Genomic DNA, 24,430 nt, shown 5'->3' on the forward strand with positions numbered 1-24,430 from the left:
CCACTACCACCCAGGCATCTCAGTTGGTGTGCTCACCTGGGAAGATAACACGCACATTATCCCCCAGGAGGGTCATGAACACACTGTATGACTTCCCAAGTCTCCTTCAAGAAATCTCACTTCATGACACTCTTGCTTTAACCCAAATCATCACTCCCGCTTCCTTCCAAGAAGACATTCATTCATTTGCAGCAATGGGAGAGAAAGCCGGCTCTAGCCAGAGGGAGCCGATGCACGTGTCCACCTCCAGCACATGTTCTAAGTTGAATGGAGCACAGGGGAGGGGTCCAGTTGGCATGAGAGCCACTTGCTTGAAAGTGAGGGCAGGCTGAGATTGAGTCATGTAGAAATAAATGTTGGCTCCTCAGTTCTGGCAAAGTCTTGAGGTGTGTAGAGGTCTGATGGAGTTAACAAGGCAGAGGTGAAAGTTCAGAGGTGAGTGGATGTATGAAGAATGAACTGAAAGGGTGGATGCACGAAGGGAAGTGATGTGGTCCCTGGGGCACCCTCCTGATGCAGTTGACATCACTGGACCTGGGGCAGCCAGCCCTTCAGTGTTCAGGCCACCTACCAGTGATAAAACAGCTCACTGAGAATTGCCAGCCCAGTCTATCCCAGCCAAAGGCCTTGACCTAATCCACGATCCTCACATAGGAGGGAGAAGGGGAATTACTTTCTGTCACTGTGTGTAAGGAATTCAAGTTGCCCCCAACACAGAGGCCAAAGCAATTCACCTTTTGAAGGACTTGAATCTCGCACAGAGGTTTATGACTTGGGCATCAACTTTAAGATGGACCCTAAGCATGGGGACCCTATGTAGAGTAGAAATCTAAGGGACCAAATCTCAAGTCACCTTGGTTTGTGCGTAACAAGGTCACTTGCACACCTGCCTCCTTATCTACCTGCCCCTCCTTTCCCTGTACGTCACCTCGAGTTGACCCCTTCTATTCCTCCACTGGGACTGCAGAGTTCTCTTTGTTCTCCGATGGGATGGCCAGGTAGTCAGACCTATTGGAGGAGAGACAGGGAAGAAAATCAATGCATTTTGTATTCAGAGGTGGAAACACAGGAAAAGGGAAGGAGCGAGGGCCTAGGAACAAGAATGCCTCTAGAACAGGAGGTCTCTGCATCTCCTTCTGGCCGTGTTACCCAAGAGAAAAGAAGAATGGCCCTTTCAGCAGACTAGAATCAAGAGTTTTGGTTTTTTCCTTCCATAAGCAACGCACGAGTCTTCTCATTTATCCACATTGCTCTCAAGACTTAGTACTGTTAGATTAAACCAGCCAAACTGATGGATGGGAAACTATATTTTATAGATGTTTTAATTTTCCTGACTATTGGTGATGCTGAGCATCTTTTTCATAAGCTTATAAGCAATGTGGGTGTGTGCTTCTGTGATATGACTGTTCATTTGCTTTCCCAGGTTTTCTTCTGAGATATTTATCTTTTTTCTTGATGGTTTCATGTCCTAAAAATATCTTCTCCCAGTCTGTTGATTGTCTTTACTTACAGTGTAATAAAAATTATCATTTTTCCCCTCTCTGATTTGTGTCTTTTGTATTTTAAGAAATTCCATCTTCTAAGGTAATAAAGATATTTTCTTACATCCTCTATGGGCTTTCCAGATGGCACTAGTGGTAAAGAACCCACCTGCCAATGCAGGAGGCACAAGAGATGTAAGTTTGATCCTTGGGTGGGGAAGACCCCTGGAGGAGGGCTTGGCAACCCACTGCACTTGCCTGGAAAATCCCAGACAGAGGAGCCTGGCAGGCTATAGTCCACGGGGTCGCAAAGAGCCAGACATGACTGAAGCAACATAGCGTGCACGCACTCGTATTCCCTAATAGAATTTTATAGTTTTACATTTCATCTTGTCTTGAAATCCTCTCACAGCTTATTTTGTTCAGTCTGTTTTATTTTCTATCTGGATAAAGAATTGTCCTTATACCATTTACTGGGCAGTACATTCTTCCTTCAGTTTTTTAAAAAATATTTATTTATTTGGCTTCACCAGGTCTTATTTGTGGCATGTAGGATATAGTCCCCTGACTAAGGATAGAACCCAGGCCCCCTGCATTGGGAGCCTGGAGTCTTAGCCACTGGACCACCAAGGAAGTTCCAATGGGGTTTTATTATTTTATTATTATATAGGCATTAACCTTTTGGGGGCTCTCTGCCTTTTCTGTTTTGTCCCTGTTGTATGTCTGTGAGTTCAGCTCTATAACTAACCTTTGCATCTGATAGGCAAAGTCCTATTCTTTCCCAAAACTTTCTTTTTGAAATAGGCAAACTATAGTCCATAGCTAATAATGGTTGTCACTTGTTTAAAGGGTTGCACACAAGCAAAATGAAAGAATAGTAGGTGAAGAGACCCTCTGTAGCCTGCAAAGCCTAAAATAGTTACTACCTGGCCATCCTCTGGCTTAAAACTAGTTTTAGCCTTTGGGCCTGTGTCTGACTTTTAAGATCAGCTTATCGAGGTCCTTGAACAATCCAGTGGGTATTGTGACTGGACTTTTACTGCGTTTGCAGATTAATCTGGGAGAGAACTGCTTGTTCCTTTTTCTTAGCAACTGATTCTGATCTTACGCTTTGGTTCCTCCTCTTATTGTTTTGATTCTTTCAAACAAACTTATTTTCTGTATTTTACCAGATCCTTCTTATGTCTGAAGTTCCTGGGATTTAATCCTGCCATTTGTTATTTCTCTTGCTCGAGCGGAATGGTTTCCTGCTGTGTCTTAGAGTTTTGGATCAGATTGTAGAATCAGATTCAGCAGTGCTTTATCGGAAGAGCACTATGAAGCCTCAGCTGAAAGTGGGTCCCTTCAGGATAGTTTTTCATTTGTTTTTAACACAGTTATCACTGTCTGGGGACTAATTTTTTTTACTGACTTTCTCAGCTTAGAGGCTCCTGGATCATGTGGGCAGTATAAATTTAAACACTGTGAGAGCAGGATCGTGGTTATCAATTCTCAAGAATCTTTTATGCTTGTACTTGGAGTCAGGCCAAGTAGATACGTTTCCTTGGCTTTTCCTGGGCTGGTGCACTGATTATTTTGTGATCAATACTTTGCACGAGTCGTAACCCTCTGAGGATCCTAGCTCTTCTGGTGACCTCAGTTCCAACTCTGTTTCTTATGCCAGCCCAACTATGGGCACCTTATGTCCAAGGGTGGCCACTTCCTGTCCAAGTGTGGGACTTCCTGTCCAGGTGTGGCCACTTACTCTGCTCAAGCACTAGAATCTGATCACCTAGGTCACCAGGAATGACAGCCTCCCCAGCATATCATTTCTTTCCATCTTTATATCTTGGTCAATTGTAATTTTTTACTTTCCCGAGATGACAGATATCATGCCAAAAGGTACTTTATCTTATCAAGCATTTCCAGGTGACAGCAGCCTAGATTTTGATTATCACCTCAGCTATGTACATCTGTGAGGGTTATGTTCTCTCATTCCTCTCTGCAAATAACAGGCTAACGTGGCCCCTCAGATCCCGTCATTTGTTCCACGTACTGGAGCCTCGGTGAAAATGGCCAGGGCACCCTCTGAACATGGAAGCGGTAGAGCCCTTCTCTGGATATTCAGTCACTGCCAAGCTCCAGGGGGAAGAACATGTTTGGAGCTCCTTAGCTAATAAAGGGCAGTGCCCAGGTAGCCTGATGAGCTCTGTGGTTTACAGCAAACAGCTGAATGTGATGGGAAGAGCATGGACATTAGACAGGCTTCGGTTCAAATTCCAGCCTCTCCTCTCCACCTCATGCTGAGGTGCAGCCTCAGCGAACCACTTAGGCTCTGTGAGCTGCTTCAGCATCTAAAAAATGGTCATAAAATGCAGTTTTATGGGATTGTGGTGGCAACTGATGGGCTTTACCTGGTGGCTAAGAATGAAAGGCATGAAGTCAAACTTTGCTTTGCTTCCTATAATGGTCTGGGGTAAATGGTCTTGGGCTCAACTTTCACATCTGTAAAATGGGTATATGCCTGCTGCCTACCTTAAAGGTTGTTGTGAGGGAAAGTGGAGGACTGTGTAAACCGCTCACCACCTCACCCGTGAGAGCAAGCACTCTGAAGGTGCAGGCTATCCCTATTTTGGCATCTTTGGACTTACGCATTTTCTTGGGCTGCCTCTTCGGCCTTCGAGACCTTCCTGTAGCAATATATCATCTCAATGAGCAGCCACAGGGTGAGGAAGACCAGGAGGATGTACATCATGATTTCTGAGACCACAGAGGTGAAGTCCTCTCCAGCTGCAAGGGGGAGAATGAGACTCAGAATGCGCAGTCCAACAAACCCAGAGCTGTCACTGAGCTTCGAGATGTATGAGGCCTATTTTTAGGTGAGTCTTAAATATGCAGTGGTCTAAAGGAACTTGAGAAGTTATCAAAGAGCTTTAATATCCTCCAGCTCTTGTGTCTGTCAGCTTTCTCACTAACTTTCTTCAGATGCTCTGGAGGGAGACATAGGGGAGAAGGGTGGCTTGGGGAAGAAGTCGTAGAGCAGTGGAAGGAATCCTGGAGCCGGATGAGATACACCGCACAGCTGAGCCCCCATTTTCCTACTTCTTGCTGTCTGAATAGTCATTTCCCTGATTTAAGACTCAGCTTCTCAATTTGTAAAGTAAGGATAAGAATTCACACCATACATCATCTAATGTATTTAAGAATATCTGAAAGATGTAAGGGTTTCCCTAGTGGCTCAGTGGTAAAGAATACGCCTGCCAATGCAGGAGACACAGGTTCGATCCCCGTTCCAGGAAGATCCCACATGCCTCAGAGCAACTAAACCCGTGTTGCACAAGTATTGAGCCTGTGGTCTAGAGCCCGGGAGCTACAACTGCTGAGCCCATGTGCCACAGCTACTGAAGCCCACGTACCCTGAAGCCTGTGCTCCACAGCAAGAAAAGCCACTGCAAAGAGAAGGCTGTGCACTGCAGCTAGAGAGCAGCTCCCGCTCGCCACGACTAGAGAAAAGCCCAGAGCAACAAAGACCCAGCACAGCCAAAAGTAAGTCAATAAATAAAATTTTAAAAATAGTACCTTGGGTGATGTAAAAGTCTGCACAGGTGTGAGGCACATGTCCTAGGTCTACAGACTCTGTCCTCTGAACCTGGGGTGGCAGAACATCATGTCCTGAGACACAGGGTATCAGAAAACGGGGACAAGGCCAGTGCCATCAACCCACCCAGTCTCCTGGGCATGCTCTCTGCAAGTCTGGATTAGAAACAAGGGCGGCCCCCGCTCAGCTTCCTTTCAGATCATCCCAAACCCAAACAGAAATGAGGACTGGAGAACTCTGTGTATGAACCAGGCTGTCCCCAGAGTTCTATTTCCAGAACGCAGGTTTGTTTTTTAATGTGTGTTTGTTTACATGGCTGTGCTGGGTCTTAGTTGCAACACGTGAGCTCTTCAGTCTTCATCGCAGCATGTGGGATCTTGTTCCCTGACTCGGGATCAGACCCTGGGCCCCCTGCATTGGAAGAGTGGCATCTTAGCCACTGGACCACCACGAAGTCCTCAGAACACGGATCTGATTCTACTGTATCCCTGTTGAAAAGTCTTCAGAGTTCTACATCTCCCTCAGGACAGAGATCTGACTCGATTAACGCTCAATGGGCGGGCACTCAAGGCCACTCACCATGAAGCCTTCCTTGCCTCACTTCCACTCGCTTGGCCAGAAAAACCTCTCTACTCATACACACCGTGGTCTTCTGGAATCTGTGAACATTTCTTCTTCCCCTTCCTAGACTGCACCTCGCACCCCACTGCTACCTCTGTGCCAACACTGTCTCCTGCTTTTCGATCTCCCACAGATTCCTCTAGGCTCCACAGAAGCCACCACCTCTGTGAAGCCTTCCTCAACTTCCCATGCAGAATTATCACTCACGTCCTTCTCCAGGCACTTTTCTATCCATTATGATACTTCCCAGGTTGTTTTGTGATGTATTTATCACCCTTCTGTACTGACTGTGTGCTTTTTAAGAATATATTTATTTCTGAATTGTCAGCCTGTTCTCTAATCCTGGAATACTTGAATTATTCAGTAAGTATCTGTTGAATGAAAGAATATAAATAAATATTGATCTTCCATGTTTCCTAACCCCAAAAATGACAATTAAAACATGATCGGGGATTCCCTGGTGGTCCAGTGGTTAGGACTCAGCCTTTTCAATGCCATAGCCTGGCATTCAATCCCTGATCAGGGAACTAAGATCCCGCAATTGTGAGCCACAGCCAAAAAAAATTTTTTTTAATTAAAAAATAAATGAAACATGCTACATGCCAAATGTCCTGATGTGTATTCCTTCCTAGGGAGAAGGAAGGCTGCACTCAGATCTCCCTTTGCTAGCTCTCAGCAGCAAATTACATTCATGGTCCTTGGTTATTCGTAGGACCCAAGTCACCCCCAAGGCTTAGCTCATTAAAAGCACAGCATAGCCACAGCCATGACCTTCAGCTCAGAGAAGCAGTCCAAGTGTTACAGGAGCACCCAGGTTTTCTAACTGGAGCTGGAGGCACAGGAGAATGCCATACACATTAAATGTCCTCTCATGGGCTGGCTACAGCCCGATTTGCAGTGTGCTCAACTCAAAGCACTCGATCTCTCCCTCTCTCGGCTGTGCTGGGTCTTCCTTGCTGCAAATGGGCTTTCTCTAGTTGCAGCAAGCCAGGGCTACTCTTAATGAAAGTGAAAGAGGAGAGTGAAAAAGTTGGCTTAAAACTCAGCATTCAGAAAACTAAGATCATGGCATCTGGTCCTATTGTTTCATGGCAAATAGATGGGGAAACAATAGAAAGAGTGAGAGACTTTATTTTGGGGGCCCCCAAAATCACTACAGATGGTGACTACAGCCATGAAATTAAAAGATGCTTGCTCCTTGGAAGAAAAGTTATGACCAACCTAGACAGCATATTAAAAAGTAGACACATTACTTTGCCAACAAAGGTCCGTCTAGTCAAAGCTATGGTTTTTCCAGTAGTCATGTATGGATGTGAGAGGTGAACTATAAAGAAAGCTTGAGCGCTGAAGAATTGATGCTTTTGAACTGTGGTATTGGAGAAGAGTCTTGAGAGTCCCTGGGACTGCAAGGAGATCCAACCAGTCAGTGCTAAAGGAAATCAGTCCTGAATACTCATTGGAAGGACTGATGCTGAAACTGAAACTCCAATACTTTGGCCACCTGATGCGAAGAACTGACTCATTAGAAAAGATCCTGATGCTGGGAAAGATTGAAGGCGGGAGGAGAAGGGGACGACAGAGGAGGAGATGGTTGGATGGCATCACTGACTCGATGGACATGAGTTTGAGTAAGCTCTGGGAGTTGGTGATGGACAGGGAAGCCTGGCGTGCTGCAGTCCATGGGGTCACAAAGAGTCGGACACAACTGAGCGACTGAACTGAACTGCACTGAGGCCTACTCTTCAGTTGCAGCGCATAGGCCTCTTGTTGTGCTGGTTTCTCTTGCGTAGCATGGGCTCTAGGGTGTGCAGGCCTCAAGAGTTGAAGCACTCGGACTCAGTAGTTGTGGCTCGAGGGTTCTACAGCGTGGGCTCGGTAGTTGTTGGTGCACAGGCTTAGTTGCTCCTAGGCATATGGCATCTTCCCAGTCAAAGGATGGAACCTGTGTCCCCTGCATTGGCAAGCAGATTCTTTACCACTGGACCACTGGGGAAGTCCCCTATCTCTGTTTAAGTGCAGAAATCAGGGCCTTCCCTGGTGGTCCAGTGGTGAAGAATCTGCCTTCTAAGGCAGAGGATGCAGGTTTGGATCCTGGTCAGGAAACTAAGGTCCCACATTTTGTGCAGCCTCTGGGTCTGTGTAAAAAATAAATATTTTTTAAAAATGCAGTAGCCAGCAGTTGTACTGTAGGAAGCTGTCCTTAGTAGCTTCATTAGCCTTTAGGTGAAGAGAAAAATTTCTGTCTTAGAGCCGGGAGGTGAGCGTCAGTCCAGCTTGAGCAGAGAGAAGGGTGAGGGTCTGGGACCACAGGGGTGGAGCAGACATGGGGGTGTATCATGGTGGAGGGGGGCAGCAAGAGAGCAGTGAATATCTGGGGGTGGGCTGGAGGGGGCTGCCAAGGGGCCACAGAGGGTGGGGAGGAAAGCAAAAGTGGCAGAGAGTGGGATGGTGCTGTGGGGAAAAGACGTAGTGGAAATAGAGCAAATAGAGGCAAAGACCTGGACTGCAGTCCTGCTTCTGGCACTAAGGTGCTTCATGTGTGGGCAAGCCTTCCTCTTCAGAGTTCTGTCCCCCAGACACAGGATGGGGGACCAGAGCTGCACCCTCCAATCACCAGGGGAGTCATTCCAACTCACATACGCCAGAGGGCACCCCGACCAGCTGAACTCACACCGCAGGAATGGTGCAGAGCCATTTACACCGAAGGAAGCCCCCTGGGGGATTTCAATGCTGGTTCTTTGGTTAGAACCCCTAGATTGAAAGAAAGCCAAGCCTCCTTCCAGCCCTAAGAGAGCCCGAGGGGCTCGGTGGCTCTGATAACAAACTTACTCTCCTTCTGTTCCTACCCAAAGCTGGCTCTGGTGCCTGGCAGGCAGACAGGCTTCACTTCGCCACACTTCCCACTGGCTGCACCACTCTGGAGGCAAAACCTTTGAGAGCAGGAGGTAGAGACAGAGGCAGCTTCCAAGCGTCTGGCAGTCACCAGCCGACAGTCCCGATAGTGAACAGTAGAGGGCGCCAGGCTCCCTTCCCCCAGGGAGCACAAGTGTGTAAACAGAAGAGGATCCCTTAGGGAGGTCTCAGCCCAAGCCCTTCCATGCACACAGAAGAGATGGGCTTGCAGAGGGGAAGTGGTTCATCAAGTCTGAGCCAAGTGCCCTGAGCATCCCTGTGCACCATCAGGATTGACCCACCTTCCATTTTAGTCTAGTCTAAATCATGACTAAATCATGACATCGCTCACTCTTGCTGTTCACTCTCTTGCGTCATGAATTTTATCACCATACCATGATACGTTTGTGGCCTGGAAGTCAGGACTCCTGGCATCCTTTTCTAGGAGGAGCCTGGCTTTAATGTGACCTCTCCTACCTCTCCTGCCTCACAGCTTTTGTCTGTTCACCATCCTGCATCTTGGGGCAGCCAAAGCGCTGAGAACGTGCTGGAAATAGATGGTCTAGGAACAGCTAGGTACAATGGCATCATCATTTTGCCTGGGTGAGAAAACAGAGAGGGAAATGCATATACCACTTTGCTGACACCTGAAGGAAAATTTGCCAGGGGCGAGGAGCCATGGTGCCCCAAACACGAGTCTATTAAAAGCAGAACAAGAACAGTTCTAAGTTCACCTTAAAGGTTCTGGACTTAATCGCAACAAACATTTGAGTTAGAATGATGAGAGGACTTCCCAGCCTAACAAGAAACCACCTGGGGGAAATCTGAAAAAATGTAAAGACTAGAGAGCTAAACGTCTTTCCCGTTCTCCCAGCTGAACATGAAGTCATGTAATGAGAGACACCACGCATGGAGGAGGGGGTGCTCATATGATTACTGTGGAGGGAGACAGATGACAAAGACTGGCATGGTTTGGAGCACTGGTTCTCAAAGTGTGGTCCCCGGCAGCATCAGTATCTCCTGACAATTTGTTAGTCACGTAAATTCTCAGGTTCTGTGTATGGAATCAGAAAGGTTGGGTTTAAGAAGTCTTGCAGGGAAATCTGAGGCTGGCTGAAGTTTGAGCACCACCAGTTTAAAGGTCCGTATGGATCACAGACAGGAAGGTAGATGACCTCTAGGGATCCTCAGGAGATTTCTCTGAGCCCGTGGAATCAGAGATTCAATACAGGCCAGAGAAGACGGAGCTGACTTGGCAGTTTCAGGCTTCGCAGAAGCTGTCCTGTTTCTCTGAGGGTGTGAGGCCACGGACCAGGTAAAGATTCCTGCGTTATCATCCCAAGCCTTTCTGCTTCGAGGAAAGGCACAGTGGCAAGCTCTCGGGCAGCTTGCCGGAAGCTGGCCATTCCAGGAAGACAAGCCAGCGGTGGCAATTTTAGATCTCAACACTCCAAATACATGGGAGTTTGCATTCTTCAAGGGGCTCATTTGTGTGGAGACCCACTGTCTTCCCTCCCCTGAGAGAGCCTGTGCCCCAGCCTTACCCTCCTCAGTAACACGGAGGGGGATCAGCCGAGTAGTCTTCACGAAGGGGCGATGTGCCTCGAACTCAAACTCCCGGGACACGTTGCAGGTGTAGAGGCCGGAGTCGTTCAGGGTGACGTTGAGCACAGTGATGGACACGTCCTGCAAGTCTTTGCTCCCGTTCCACTGCAGGCGCCCCTGGAAGGGGCTCTCCACCTCCTGGTGGCCGTTCCGATACTCGTAGATCTGTACATGGCGAAACAGTGGGGGAGGGCCATGAGAGAAGACAGGGAGAGGTGAGGACAGGGCAGAGAAGAGGACTAGATGGTGCGTGGACGGGGGAAGGGGATGATGTTGCCAGGAGCTCCCCAAATGTGGGAGTGCGGTGGAGGCTCAGAGCGGGGAAGGGAGAGAGCCAAGGCAGGGCGGACAAAGGCACAGGGGGTCAGGGCACGTGGATGTGGAAGGAAGGGGCAGGCAGGAAAAGGGCGTGGAAAGAAAGAGAACGGAGGAAGATGAGTGACGCACAAAGGAGACTGAGAGAAACGAGGGACTGGAAGGATATGGAAAAGAGGAACAAGAGAGAAAGATGTGCCGTGGGGGCCGCCAGCGAGAGGTGGAGGCAGAGACGCAGCTTCGTTTGTCATGAACAATCTGAGCGCTCCAGCCTCCAAATGTGGCTCTCAGAGCTGATCACCACTGAGGGGACACGGGCAGTCGTGGCTAGGCCACAGGAAGGGGTCCCAGGCTGCTCGAGTGGCCCAGATGAGCAGAGAGATGCCAGTGATGTGTGTGCATCAGCTCCTCCACTCTGGGTGGAGTTAGATCTCATCTCTAGGTTTCTTTTCTCCAACACTTCCGCCTTCTGACATACCTATTTTTTCCCCCTCTACAGCTGTGCAGTTCATCTAATCTCCACTGGCCACACGTGGCTACTTACATGAAAATTCAAATTACTAGGAATTAAATAAAACGTGAAATTCTGCTTTTTCAGTTGCACTAGCCATGTGTCAACTGTTCAGTGCCACCTGTACCTGGTGGCTTCTGAGTTGGACAGCATGAATGTGGAATATTTTCATCCTCACAAAAATTTCTATTACCATTACTCTGTATTTCCAGCACAATTGTTAAAGCTTCTTTTCCTCCATCTGAGCCATCTTTTCACTTTGGGCAGGCCTGGAAGCAGAGCAGGTGGCTGGCATATAACCAGGCCTGAGGCTCATGGGAACCTCTCCACCTGGTTAAGATGTCCAGGTTCCTGTAACACTAGCTCCTGGACACTAGCTTTGGTCAAGGTCAGCCCTGAGCTGGGTACTGGGAAAGCTATTGTCCCAGGCCTGGCACCTGATTGGAACAAAGCCACTTCAGAATGACATGTCCAGCCTAGAATTAGAAATGAGCCCAGCTTTAGGAGAGCTAGAGACAAGAGCAAGCAAAATTCAATTTCATCCTAATGTTGTCTCCATTAGGTCTTTGTGGAGAAAAAAACCTGCCTCCAGGAAGATGAGGCAGTACAGTAAAAAGGGCTTTGTATCTGCTCTCAGACAACCTGTTTCGTATCTAAGCTCTCTTTACTAACCAAACTTCTTGGATTAGTAGCCCCTTGTGTGCACGTGTATTTGGCTTTCCGGGTGGCTCAGCAGTAAGAATCCACCAGCCGATGCAGGAGACACGTGAGACGTGGGTTCAGTCCCTGGACTGGAAAGATCCCCTGGAGGAGGAAATGGCAACCCACTCCAGGATTCTTGCCTGGTGAATCCCATGGATAGAGAAGCCTGTCGGGCTACAGTCCGTAGGACCCCAAAGAGTTGGACTGAGAACACATGCACATGTGTGTTGTGCTTGTGTGTGTTCTTAATCAAACACTAATATAGTGTTTCCTCTATCAGAACTATTTTAAACATGCTAAAAATTATAGCTCATGGGACTTCCTTGGTGGTCCAGTAGTTAAGACTCAGCACTTTCACTACACGGGGCATGATTTTGACATCTGGTCAGGGAATTAAGGGGCTTCCCTTGTGGCTCAGCTGATTAAGAATCCACCTGCAATGTGGGAGACCTGGGTTCAGTCCCTGGGTTGGGAAGATCCGCTGGAGAAGGGAAAAGCTACCCACTCCAGTAATCTAGCCTGGAGAATTCAATGGGCTGTATAGTCCATAGGGTTACAAAGAGTTGGACACGACTGAGCAACTTTCGCTTTCAGGGAATTAAGATCCCACATGCCACATGATACAGCCAAAAATGAAATAAATAAAAATTATAGCTCAAGAGTCCTGGTAACGAGTCTATGAAGTAGCTATAGTTTATATCCCCATTTTAGAGATGAGGAAAGTGAGGTACAGAGAGGGTAAGCAATTTGTCCAAGGACAAAAGTTAATAAGCTGTGGAGTTAAGAACCAATCCCACGCAGCCTGGCCCCAGAGAGAATGAAAGTGAGAATAACTGTCATTTCCAAGTTGGTGCTCAGATTATATAACCACCATTTTGGCACTGGCACCAACCAATCAGACTAACATTGGTCATTGCTGATCCCTCAGTTCCCAGATCACAAGGAGGTCAGAGGTTCCTCGTGGGAAGGATGGTGGTGAAGCCAGTAGGGAGTTTTAGCACAAGTAACCACTACAGTCCATGGGGTCGCTAAGAGTCGGGCACGACTGAGCGACTTCACTTTCACTTTTCACTTTCATGCATTGGAGAAGGAAATGGCAACCCACTCCAGTGTTCTTGCCTGGAGAAGCCCAGGGATGGGGGAGCCTGGTGGGCTTCCGTCTATGGGGTTGCACAGAGTCGGACACGACTGAAGCAACTTAGCAGCAGCAGCAGCAGCAACCACTACAGGATGCCGCAAACAAATGACCCACTGATGTACATGTACTGGTTGAGCGTCAGCCTTGGTCACCCCTGACATTCTTACTTCAGGGGTGAGATGAAGAGACGGTGAGACTTAGATGAGTTAAACACATGTCATTCCATTTAATAACACTTAGTGTTATTTTAATTTTTAAAATAAATTTGGTTTTGGCTGTGCTGGGTCTTCGCTGCTGCACGGGGGCTTTCTCTAGTTCCATCACGTGGGGGCTTCTCTTCTGTGTGGAGGACAGGCTTCTCACTGCAGTGGCATCTCTTGTTGTAGAGCTCAGGCTCTAGGGCTCGAGGACTTCGGTAGATGTGGGACACGGGCTGAGTTGCCCCGCAGCATGTGGGGTTTTCCCAGACCAGGGATTGGCAGGTGGATTCTTAACCACTAGACCACCAGGAAGGTCCTTCAGTTTTTCTACTAATTTAATCCATCCAGTAGGATGGTGCAGAGATTAAATGAAAACACTGGCCTAGTGGGGTGACTGATGCACAGTGGGCTCTAAATACTATCTATGTCTTTTCCCCCCCTTATTCTGTTTATAACCAGGAATGCTTGGAGCTGGCCGGGCGCCCTCCCTTTCCCAGAGGCTGGGCTACACTGAGGCTGTCAGTTATCTGCAGAGGAGCTGTCTCTCTTTGGAGAGAAAGAGCCAGTGTTTGTCAGATCGTCATTCCCCCAGACTGTCGGGAGCCAGGTGCAAAATGGCAGAGGCCAGCAAAGCAAAGGCCAGAGTCAGCAGCCAGACATACAAGGAAATCTTTACCGCCCTCGGGCCTGTAGAACCATTCCACCACCGTGGTGGCCTCCACCTCCTCCCTCTTCATGCAGGAGATGCAGCGCAGCTTCATGGGGTTGCCCTGAACCGCCTCGGTCTCCGAGGGCACTTCCACACACACGGGGAAGCAGACGCCGACTGGAGAGAGGCCAGGAGACAGGGAGGGGCCAGGAGGTGTGGGGCAGAGGGAAGGGAGAGCAAGAAGGGAGGGAGGAGAGACAGAGAAGGAAGAACCATGAGACACACAGGAAAATAGCATGTACATGTAAGTAGCCCCCCAAGTCCCCACTCTCCCGACCGGCAGGGATGAGCTGGTGTTGTTGCGAGCGGCACATATCTGGCCCTGCCCTCAAAGACTCAGCATCTAGGTGCAAACAGGGTACCTCTGCATCCACCCATTGACGGCATGCACCCCTTCACTGAACCAGCGTCCACTGAAATCTACCCTATGACAGGCCTGATGCTGAGATTCAAAGTTGCACAAAACACTCACCACGCCCCAAAGGCATTTATAGTCTAGCAGGGAACGCATACTCCTAAGTGTCATGAAACCAGACCGTGGCGACTGACATACTAGTAATGTACTCTGTTCCCAGAGGAGGGGCAGTTATTCCTGGCTGAGCTGGGGAGAGAGGAACACAAGGATGGTGAGACTTGAGGCCAGAAAGGGAGATCGGACCCATGCTGTGGGGACCTCTATAAGTACTGCACAATGAGGGGGGGCATATGTTTCAAGGCCATGGAGAGATGTAAGCATATCTGTGTTTTATGGGAAATGCAGGTAATTCTGAGGCATGGTGGAGGGCAGAGCAGCAAGGAGGATGATGTGAGCTGACCGTGGGACTGGGGCGATGCTTCATGCAGAAGAGGAGAGACACAGGTAAAAATCGGGAGGGGGAAACTAACATAACATTGTAAAGCAATTACACTCCAATAAAAAAGCAAACAACAACAAAATCTCACACCACACACAAAAATATAGAAAAGAATTACATGAAAAAAGGCATGCATAAAATTAGAAGAGAGGAGAATCCCAGGGATGGGGGAGCCTGGTGGGCTGCCATCTATGGGGTCGCACAGAGTCAGACACGACTGAAGCGACTTAGCAGCAGCAGCAGCAGTAACAAACATGTTCAAATTTCTTCAAGGGAGAGAATTTTAAAATGTAAGTTATTTCTATATCAAAAAACATACAAAACAAAATAGAAAAATAAATGCAGAGTGGTAGAAGCGAAAAACATTGTGGGGGGGGGTCAGATTGGAGGGCACCTCGCATGCCACCCAGAGGTCTGGACTTATAGTTCCTGCCCCCTAGAAACTTGTGGCCCATTGAAGAGGGTAAGTACATCAGACTGAAAATTCAGAATGAATCGAAAGTGGGATGCGATTGCCAACAAAGCAAGGGCAAATGCGGGCTGTGTTAACAGATGTAGCTGTAGAACAAAGGAGGAACAGCTCCTCTGTGCTGCTCAGAACAAATCTGGACTATGAGGATCAGTTCCGGGTGTCACAGTGTACAAAAGGAAGTTTGCACGTACAGGGGAAGGCAAGATGGAGAGGGTCTGGGGCGAAGTCTGGTAAGAACACAGCGGGGTGGCCGGGAGTGCTTAGCTTGGACACTGACACATCTGTCTTCAAATATTTGAAGGAAGAGAAAATAGATTTCTGTGGAAGAGAAAATAGATTCTGACCAGCTCCAAAAGTTACATGATAAGGCTCGCTCAATTAAAAACATTTTTTTCCCCCCTGGTGCTGAAGCTGTTAACAAATGCAAAAAACTTTTTCGTAAGAGAGCTTACATGTTATACAGAAGGTTCAAAAGTGAGAGGAGCATCAGGATTCTTATATTAGGACTTCTAACCCCTCTTGAGGCCACCTTCTCATTAATGATAAAAACAGAGCCCTTAAAAATGAAACAATATACACTGTCATTTAAAAACTTGGTCCACTGTGAATGGTCAGTCTTTTCTTCTACAGGCAGATAGTTCTTTCTAAAAGTAGAGGAAAGCTGTATTCAGAGCTTAAAATGAGACTGACCAACTAATTAAGAGTGAAAAATGAAATATCTGACTTAGAAGGGAACAAATTTAATTTTTAGACATAGAGTTTAAAAACTAGAGGCACTATGATAAAGGTTAGCATATTGAGATAAAATGAATTTCATTGGCTTGGTTTTAGAACTCTCAGCAAGCTGGAACTGCTCTTATTGGGCAGCCTGCACGAGGCTCTCCTGCTCTGGCATATTCGTTGTTGCTCAGTTGCTCAATAGTGTCTGACTGCAACCCCATGGACTGCAGCACTCCAGGCTCCCCTGTCCTTCACTATCTCCTGGAATTTGCTTAAATTCACCTCATTTCAAATTCATTTCACACATTTCTGCATATGGGTCATCACTTTAATGGGGGGAAGGTCCTTATCCAGAGAGAACTTATCAGAAACATTTTCAGAATGTGATGCATTTGAAATCTTGAGGATAGGCCTGTTTTATTTTGTTTTTCTTTTTTTTAAGAAAGCATGGTCTATGCAAAAGTTTGTGAGTGGATAGAAGTGTAGAGAATATGCATTGAAAACCCCATGTAGCAGGGAGTCTTGAGGCACATGTATATTTAATGAGATGTGGTAAAGATGAATTAGTTCAATGAAGATGACTTCAGAGAAAAATAGGAAAATGTTCCAAGTAATGTACAGTTACGCTTATAGAGGCAGGAGGAAGATGGCACTGGGCAACTGAAGGCTTGGGTTTGATGGGCTGTTTTTGCTTTTTTAGCTGCACCGAGTGGCTTGTGGGATCTTAGTTCCCCGACCAGAGATGGACCACAGGTCCCTACAGTGAAAGCACCAAGTCCTAACCACTAGACTGCCAGGGAAATCCCAGTTTGATAGACAGTTTAATCTCTATGAGACTCAGTTTATTCATCAACAAAATGCTGGAAATAAGATCTAATAAATTTGTCTATGTGATGATTTCTACAAACATGTTCGGTACAAAGGATCATTAGAGACAGCCTCACTGAGACGATGACACGGAGCAGGCACCAAATGAAAGACAGGAGGGAGCAAGCTATATGAAAATCTGTGTGAAAGCGTACGGAGGAGAAAGCAACTCGAGAGTCCTAGGATGCAAAAGCAAAGAGCACAAGAAACCACAGAGACCAGGAACTTCCCCAGGGGCTAGTGACTAAGAATCTGCTTTCCAGTGCCAGGAATACAGGTTCAATCCCTGGTCTGGCGACTAACACCCCACATGCCTCAGGTTTGTGCTGCAGCTAAGACTGGATACGGCCAAAAATAAATAAGCTTTTGGGGGGTTGCGCTGGGTCTTCGTTGCTGCGTGTGGCACTTGTGGTGAGCGGGGTCTGCTCTTCCTTGCGGTGTTTGGGCTTCTCATTGCGGTGGTTTCTCTTCTTGTGGAGCACAGGCTCTAAGCACATGGGCGTCAGTAGTTGTGGTCCATGGGCCTAGTTGCTCTGAGGCACGTGGGATCCTCCCAGACCAGGGATCGAATCTGTGTTACCCGCATTGGGGGCAGGCGGATTCCTATCCACCATACCCCCAGGGAAGTCCCAAGATATTTTAAAAAATAATAATAAAGTGCAGGGAACAAAGTGAGACTAGAAGGAGACAAGGTAGAAGAAATAAACCAGGACCGGATCGTGGCTGCCCTTGTGGATCATGACTAGGACTTTGGCTTCTGCTTTGAATGACATGCGAGCACTGGAGGGTTCTGAGTGGAAGAGCGGCACGACATGATCTGACTGCTCTGTTGAGAATAAACTGAAGAGGTGAGGAAGGACAGGGTGGATGCAAACAGAGTAGTTAAAAGGCTGGTACAGGGATCAGACTGAGAGATGGTTCAGTGATTCTGCTTGGATGAAGATAGCAATAGAGCTGCTGGGCTTGAAAATGTAGTTTGCTGGACTAACGTCCTTGAATAGGTGTGAGGTGATTTACTTCAGTGAGCAAGTGGATGAGTTGGCCTTAACTATAAACACAGTTGGTTCATTTATAGTAAAAGGGAGGAAAGCAGAATATATGTAGTCAGGATGGTCAGCAGGGCATAGAAGCCTCTCTTTTGTTCTGAGATGCCCCTGAGTAAGGCAATCATCAGAGAGTAAGCCCCACTGATCACCTTCTCTTTGCCAAAGTCCAGTCTGAAGTCCTAAGAAAGAACTCTGCTCATGAGGTCAATTAAATTCATGAGGTCCCAGATAAGACATTGAAAAATGGCCACAAAATCCACTCATCCTTATTCACTTGCCCTTTGCAATATGACTTGCTTCTTGGAAAAGACCTTGATGCTGGGAAAGATTGAGGGCAAGAGGAGAAGAGGGTGACAAAGGATGAGATGGTTGGATGGCATCATCAACTCAATGGACATGAGTTTGAGCAAACTCTGGGAGACAGTGAAGGACAAGGAAGTCTGGCGTGCTACAGTTTATGTGGTCGCAGAGTTGGACACAACTTAGTGACTGAACAACAACTCCTTCCATCCAGAGGTAAAGTCTATTTCTCCATCCTGTGAGTCTCCAGTATACAACTTCCTCTCTTTTCATGAAATCCTCTAGATTTCTAGAAAAGACTGTACGTATGGTAGACATTCAACCCACCCTGCTGCCTATAAATAAGAAACTCCTGGAATAATCTTGGCCAAATCATTTGACCTTTGATCTCCTCTGCTGTTTCCATAGTAATAATGTGGAAACACGAGAAGGAAGAATAGACTGGTTATGATTACATTTAACTAAGGAATAGCATTAATCTATCTATATTAAGCAGTGGATCGTAATGTATATGTAACCAGCTCCTCTAACCTTTCTCTTCTTTGGTTATCTGGTTATATTGCCCCTCTTGACTTTGCTCTACACTGCTCTCCTTTGTATTAAGAACATAAAGGCTTTGATTAGAAAGTAAAACTTTCCAGAAAGAGGTAAAAATGACGTTATCTGTAGATATGAACACCCTGAAATGACTTGGTCTATCAGATCTAGCCAGTCACTTAGCAAAGCCTTGAGAGAATGGGATGCAAAATGGGTTGCTAAACATTCCCCAGCACAACAGACATCTGGGAGCGTAGACGTGGAGAGGAAGAGCTGAGAAGATACTAGGAGGTGACGAGTAAGGCCCTAGGCTTGGGAGAGGAGTGGAAGTGAAGTCACTCAGTCTGACTCTTTGCGACCCCATGGACTGTAGCCTACCAGGCTCCTCCGTCCATGGGATTTTCCAGGCAAGAATACTGGAGTGGGTTGCCATTTCTTACTCCAGGAGATCTTCCCGACCCAGGGATTGAACCTGGGTCTCCCGCACTATAGGCAGATGCTTTACCATCTGAGCCACCAGGGAAGAGGAGTGGAAGGGTGGCTCCAAAGAGAAATGAAAGGACAGATGCCCACCTTGCAATCCTGTATAGATAGCAGCAGGTGTGACCACAAGAGCTACAACAAGCACTAGAAGACCAAACTCACGAGATAAGAGTTCTCTACAAGTCCTTTCTCCTTCCCTGCACTTATTTTCTTATCTCTAAACTGGAAACAACACTACTTTCTCTGACTAACACCACTGGATTGCTATGGGGACCAAATCTTCATTTGAAAACTGCTTTGTAAACTGTAAAGCACTAGGCAAGTGTGGATTGATTATTATTACTACTATTTACTTTAATGAAGGAAATGTGGAATTTTGCTCAGTTCATGCAGAAAAATAAAAGAATGGAAAAATTCCATTCACATTTGCATCATGTAACTAATCAGTTTGGGAAGGGTGAATGCATCTAAGCTAAGTGTTTTCCAATACTGGAATTACATGCAAATAAAATGAGATAGCATTTGTGAAGCGAGGCCTTCTCTCTAACATTTAATGGCAAAGTTTCCTGAACTATCTCTTTCTCTTTTTAGGTGTGTGTGCCTTTTAAAAATTAACGTATTTTTTTAAATTTATTTTTAATTGGGGGGAAATTGCTTTGCAATGTTGTTTTGGTTCCTGCCGTCCAACAATGCAAATCAGCCATAATTATACATACATGTCCTCCCTCCCTAGCCTCACTCCCTTCCCCCATCCCGTCCTTCCAGGTCATCACAGACTGCCAGACTAGGTTCCCTGTGCTACATAGTAACTTCTCACCAGCTATCTATTCCACACACGGCACTGTATATAGGTTGATGCTACTTTCTCCATTAGCCTCACCCTCTCCTTCCCCTACTGTGTCCACAGTCCTTTCTCTATATCTGAGTCTCCATTCCTTCCCTGCAAATAGGTTCCTCAGCACCATTTTTCTAGATTCCATATATATGCATTAACATATGATATTCGTTTTTCTCTTTCTGACTTATTTCACTCTGTTCAAGATTCAAGGTTCATCCACTTCACTGGAACTGACTCAATGTGTTCTTTTTATGGCTGAGTAATATTCCACTGTGTATATGTACCATATCTCCTTGACTCATTCATCTGTCGATGTACATTTAGGTTGCTTCCATGTCCTAGCTATTGTAAACAGCACTGCTATGAGCACTGGGGTACATACGTCTTTTTCAAGTACAGTTTTCCCAGGGTATATGCCCACTAGACGGATTGTTGGATCATATGGTAGTTTTATTCCCAGTTTTTTAAGGAATCTCCAAACTGTTCCTGGAGAAGAAAATGGCAACCCACTCCAGTATTCTTGCCTGGAACAGCCCATGGACAGAGGAGCCTGGCAGGCTACAGTCCATGGCGTTGCAAAGAGTCAGATACAACTGAGCGACTGACACACACACACACATACTGTTCTCCATAGTGGCTGTATCAGTCTACATGCCCACCAACAGTGCAAGAGGGTTCTCTTTTCTCCACATTCTCTCCAGCCTTTGTTGTTTGTAGATTTTTTTGATGATGGCCATTCTGACTGGTGTGAGGTGCCTCTTTCCCTTTTGTAGCTTCTCAACTTGGTGAACCGTGTTCAGAAGCTGAGGATGGACAAGGATAGGTGTAACACATATACTTAGTCCACAGGTTTTTTTTTTTTTGGCAGGGGGATTGAGGGGTGGAGAGGAAGGTGGACACTCTGCCATTTTAGCAATATTCTGTAAATCATTTCCCTACCATTCAACTGTGCAGCTAAAAAGGATGTTAGATATATGCCCCAACTTCCAGACTTACATATTTCCAAATACACATCTTTGAGGAACCAAATAGTCTCAGGTTATGACACAAAAAGCTAGTGGCAGAGCTAAGACTCTGATCCAGGCTTTGTAAGTACTAGTTAAAACGTCCTAGACTATAGCATACTCTCCCCTCCACTAGAATTCAGGCAAAGACATTAGAAACTTAAATTAGGGTTTGGGAAGAAAGGCTTTGTAGAACATCACCCCAAGCTCCTCTACAACTTCACCTGTGATGGCTTTACTCGTGTTCTTTCTTACGCAGACCGAAGAACCTCTCCTAAGCCTCATGTCCCTAGTCTTCACCTCCCCTGAGGAAATCTCAGCCTTTTGTCTTCAAGACAGATGAGATCACTGGCAACCCATTATGTCTGCCTCATGTTCAGATCTGGTCTACTCTACTGGGAATGGATGGCGGTGAGTCTGCCCTTGGGACTGGCATTACTCTCCCTCTTCGTCCTTCACAGCCTGTCTAATCAGGCATTTTGTTCAACAGGAAGCTTGGCTCTGGTTCTGGTCACATGCAAAATCCAGATAACACTGGCAGCCAGAGTTAGTCCTGGAGGCTTAATAAAGAGATAATAAGGTAAAGAGGCAATTCCCATCAGCATATCTGCCACTGCACTAGCAGAATGAGTTTCATGCCAATCATAGAGCATAATCCCACATACCTAGTTTCAGTAAGGTAGGTGGGCATGCTCACATCTAATTATTTTGGTTATTGATTTTTAGCATGGAGGAAGGTAGCTAAGATGATGTCAACCAATATAACAACTGGAGAGCATGTATATTTGACCTGAGAATCTAAGTTGGCAAGACTGAATGCCATAACTACACAACTACACACAACTACACACACACACACACACACACACACACACACACTACTACATCCTCATCAATCCATTCAGATGCCCATGCTAACATGCTCCAACACAAGCTAGAACACACATTCAGACGCTGAGGCATATACATTAATACAGTAAACCATTCTCTCAGTCGCACATCCAGACATTATATGTAGATTCATTAACTTCTGCCATACACATGCAGGCACCCCACTTCAAGCCCATCTCTAACACCACTCTGCTCAGCTTTACTGTTGCAAGTGTAGGACTCCCTTATTTGGAGAGAGAAGGTCACCTCACTGCTTCACAATAGATAAACAAGAACCTATTTATCTTTGAAGGCAAAAAAATCCAGCTCCCCAAACACCAAAGCACCTTAGTTCCCCATGTTCATGAAAAAGAAAAAAGATGCAATTCCCAGGTGCCTATTCATCTAATATATTACTGCAAATGGCTGAAGCCTGTTTTACTTATTAAAATTAAACAGTAGGATTAACAACTAAAGTATTTTCACTTCCAAAATGCACAGATCCAGATTTTTTAATGTATAAAAATTAATTTGAAGAACTCATTGAGAAATGAAATGCAACTGCAACCAAGATTTTTTTTATATAATGAACGTGACAGCATTCTCTTTTAGCAACAGGAAAGGGGGAAAAAATACTTTGTAATTAGCAGGAAACGGGAGGGAGGGTGGGAAAACCACCAAGGGAGGTTCGGGAATAAAGCATCAGAGAAATAGGGAGACCTTTTGCCAATCTCAAAATCCTAGCTCTCATGGAATTCCTCTGGATCCCATGTCTGGCAGACATGTACAGAGGGAAGCCAACCAGGGCTCCTTGTTGTCACCAACGATATCAATGTGTTATTATTGTTAACATTATTACTGTTATCTGCACCTCGCATGGCAGGGTGCTGGTACTTACCCCACAAGATGAGCAGAAGGGAAGCCAGGGGAAACAATCTGTTGAAGGCAGGCATCTTTTTTTTCAGCGGGTGGCTTCCGGGGCTAAACAGAGATTCCCTGGGTCAACAACCGCTTCCTCTCAGAGACTTTCGAGGAAATCCTCTGGGACGAACTGGCCCAAGGAGGCGACTTTCTGACTGAAATAAAGGCCAAGCGCCGGTGACTGGGGAGGCTCTGCGGGGTTTTGGAGCCAAGCGGGGGTTTCAGCTCCAAGCCACCCTAGCGGACCGCCCCAGTTCGAGGGAGCGGATAGGCAGCTCGGCGCGCTCTCCCCAGAGCCCGTTGCTGGGATCCGGATCAGCACCGCGGACAGTGCCTTCCCCGCCCACCCCGGAACTTCCAGTCTCCTGTTTGCGCGTCGCTGAAAGGTTGGCTCAGAACCGAGCAGCCGGCAGGCTCTAGGCGGCTGGGCTGTCGAAGGGGTCCATGTTAATCCACCTCTCACCTCCTTACGAACAGTTACGCTCCAACCAGGATCCACCCAGACCCGGGAGCGCCGGCTTCATCCGCCCTGGCGGCTTCTCCAACTGGGCGTGCCCATACACCCGAAACCAACACGGAGCTGCCGTCTGAGCTACAAAATTCGTTCCACCTCGGTACCGTCCACACCCGCCCAGGCTCCCCGGGGAGATCCGGAGGGGCCAGGAAGGAGAAGGCGGAACCTTCTGTTTGGCCGGCGATCTCAGAGGTGGGGCGGCAGGGAAGGGGGATGGACCCCTTCCCGGGAGCTCGCCCACAAGATCGTGCAAGGGCCCCGACCCTGGGTGGCAGGTGACCAGCTGCCCTTCTCCAAGGCCCCCTAGACCGTGTGCGCTCACTGAGCCTTGACATGCGCAGGCGGCTCTCCACCCTCACTGCCACCACAGACCCACCCCCTCGTGCAACACTCCCCACCCCCAAACAGGCGTGCCCCTCCCAGGGCTGATCACGGCTGCCGAGCGCGGGGGAGGAGCTCGGAGCTGCGCAAACACCTCAGCCCCCGCGCTTTCTCTGCTCGCCGGCTGTCTCCAGGTTTCCCTTTCACATCTCCACATGTCTCCCCAGCAGGGGCACGCCTCCTCCCACCCATTCACACCCGCCAGGCAACCCCACTCCGGCTTCCTGCACAGACGTGCTAGCCTCCAGCTCCGGGAAGAGGAGGGCCAAATCTCTTGCAGGCAATGATCAGTGACGTCATCTGCAATGTTCACTGTACGTGGCTCCTGGCTTCTCTCTCGCGACCCCATCCCCTCCTTCTCTCCCGGTGTGTTCTTTGTCTGGCCTTGATCAGTTGGTTCCGGACACACTGAACGCAGCAAAATAATCGCTGCTTAGAAATGGGGTAAGAGTGAGGCGCACCTGTTCCCATGTTCACCTCCTCACCCAGAGAGGTGATCCAGATGTCGGTTCAACAGTGCTGTTGGGGGTGGGGCAACTCCCTCTCGCTCTAATCACTCCCCACTCCCCAGTTTAAAAGCAGATAGGTCGTGGCTTGGCGTCTCCCAGCTATTAGCCTTACCCTAGTCCTAGCAGCTGTTTCAATGCCCCGCCCCATCTCTGGAAGGGAGACCTGAACCTTCAAATTTAGTTATAAACTCAAATTGACATAATAAATTAGGAATGCTTGGAACCGAGTGAAATGTTAATCCAAGAACCTTCCGCCCCACCCCCCTTCTCATTCCCTATTGCTCCCTTTCCAAAAGGGGAAGCTTGACATTGATGTTCCAAAACAGAATGGCAGGGTAACAGCTGACTGTAAGTGAACCACAT

The 24,430-nt window shown here is 47.3% G+C and overlaps 1 protein-coding gene across 1 annotated transcript; it reads right to left on the minus strand.

Annotated features, from left to right (window-relative positions):
* Positions 1-944: 944 nt before the first annotated feature.
* Positions 945-22,695, minus strand: SCN3B (sodium voltage-gated channel beta subunit 3). The gene is made up of 5 exons (XM_068989149.1): positions 22,641-22,695; positions 13,705-13,868; positions 10,116-10,341; positions 4,112-4,250; positions 945-1,008 (listed from the first exon to the last, which is right to left on the minus strand). Exons 1-5 carry the CDS (start codon positions 22,693-22,695, stop codon positions 945-947), a joined length of 648 nt encoding a protein of 215 aa, XP_068845250.1.
* Positions 22,696-24,430: the final 1,735 nt, after the last annotated feature.

Source organism: Capricornis sumatraensis, chromosome 16 (assembly GCF_032405125.1).
Source record: "Capricornis sumatraensis isolate serow.1 chromosome 16, serow.2, whole genome shotgun sequence".
NCBI classification, from domain to species: Eukaryota; Metazoa; Chordata; class Mammalia; order Artiodactyla; family Bovidae; genus Capricornis; species Capricornis sumatraensis.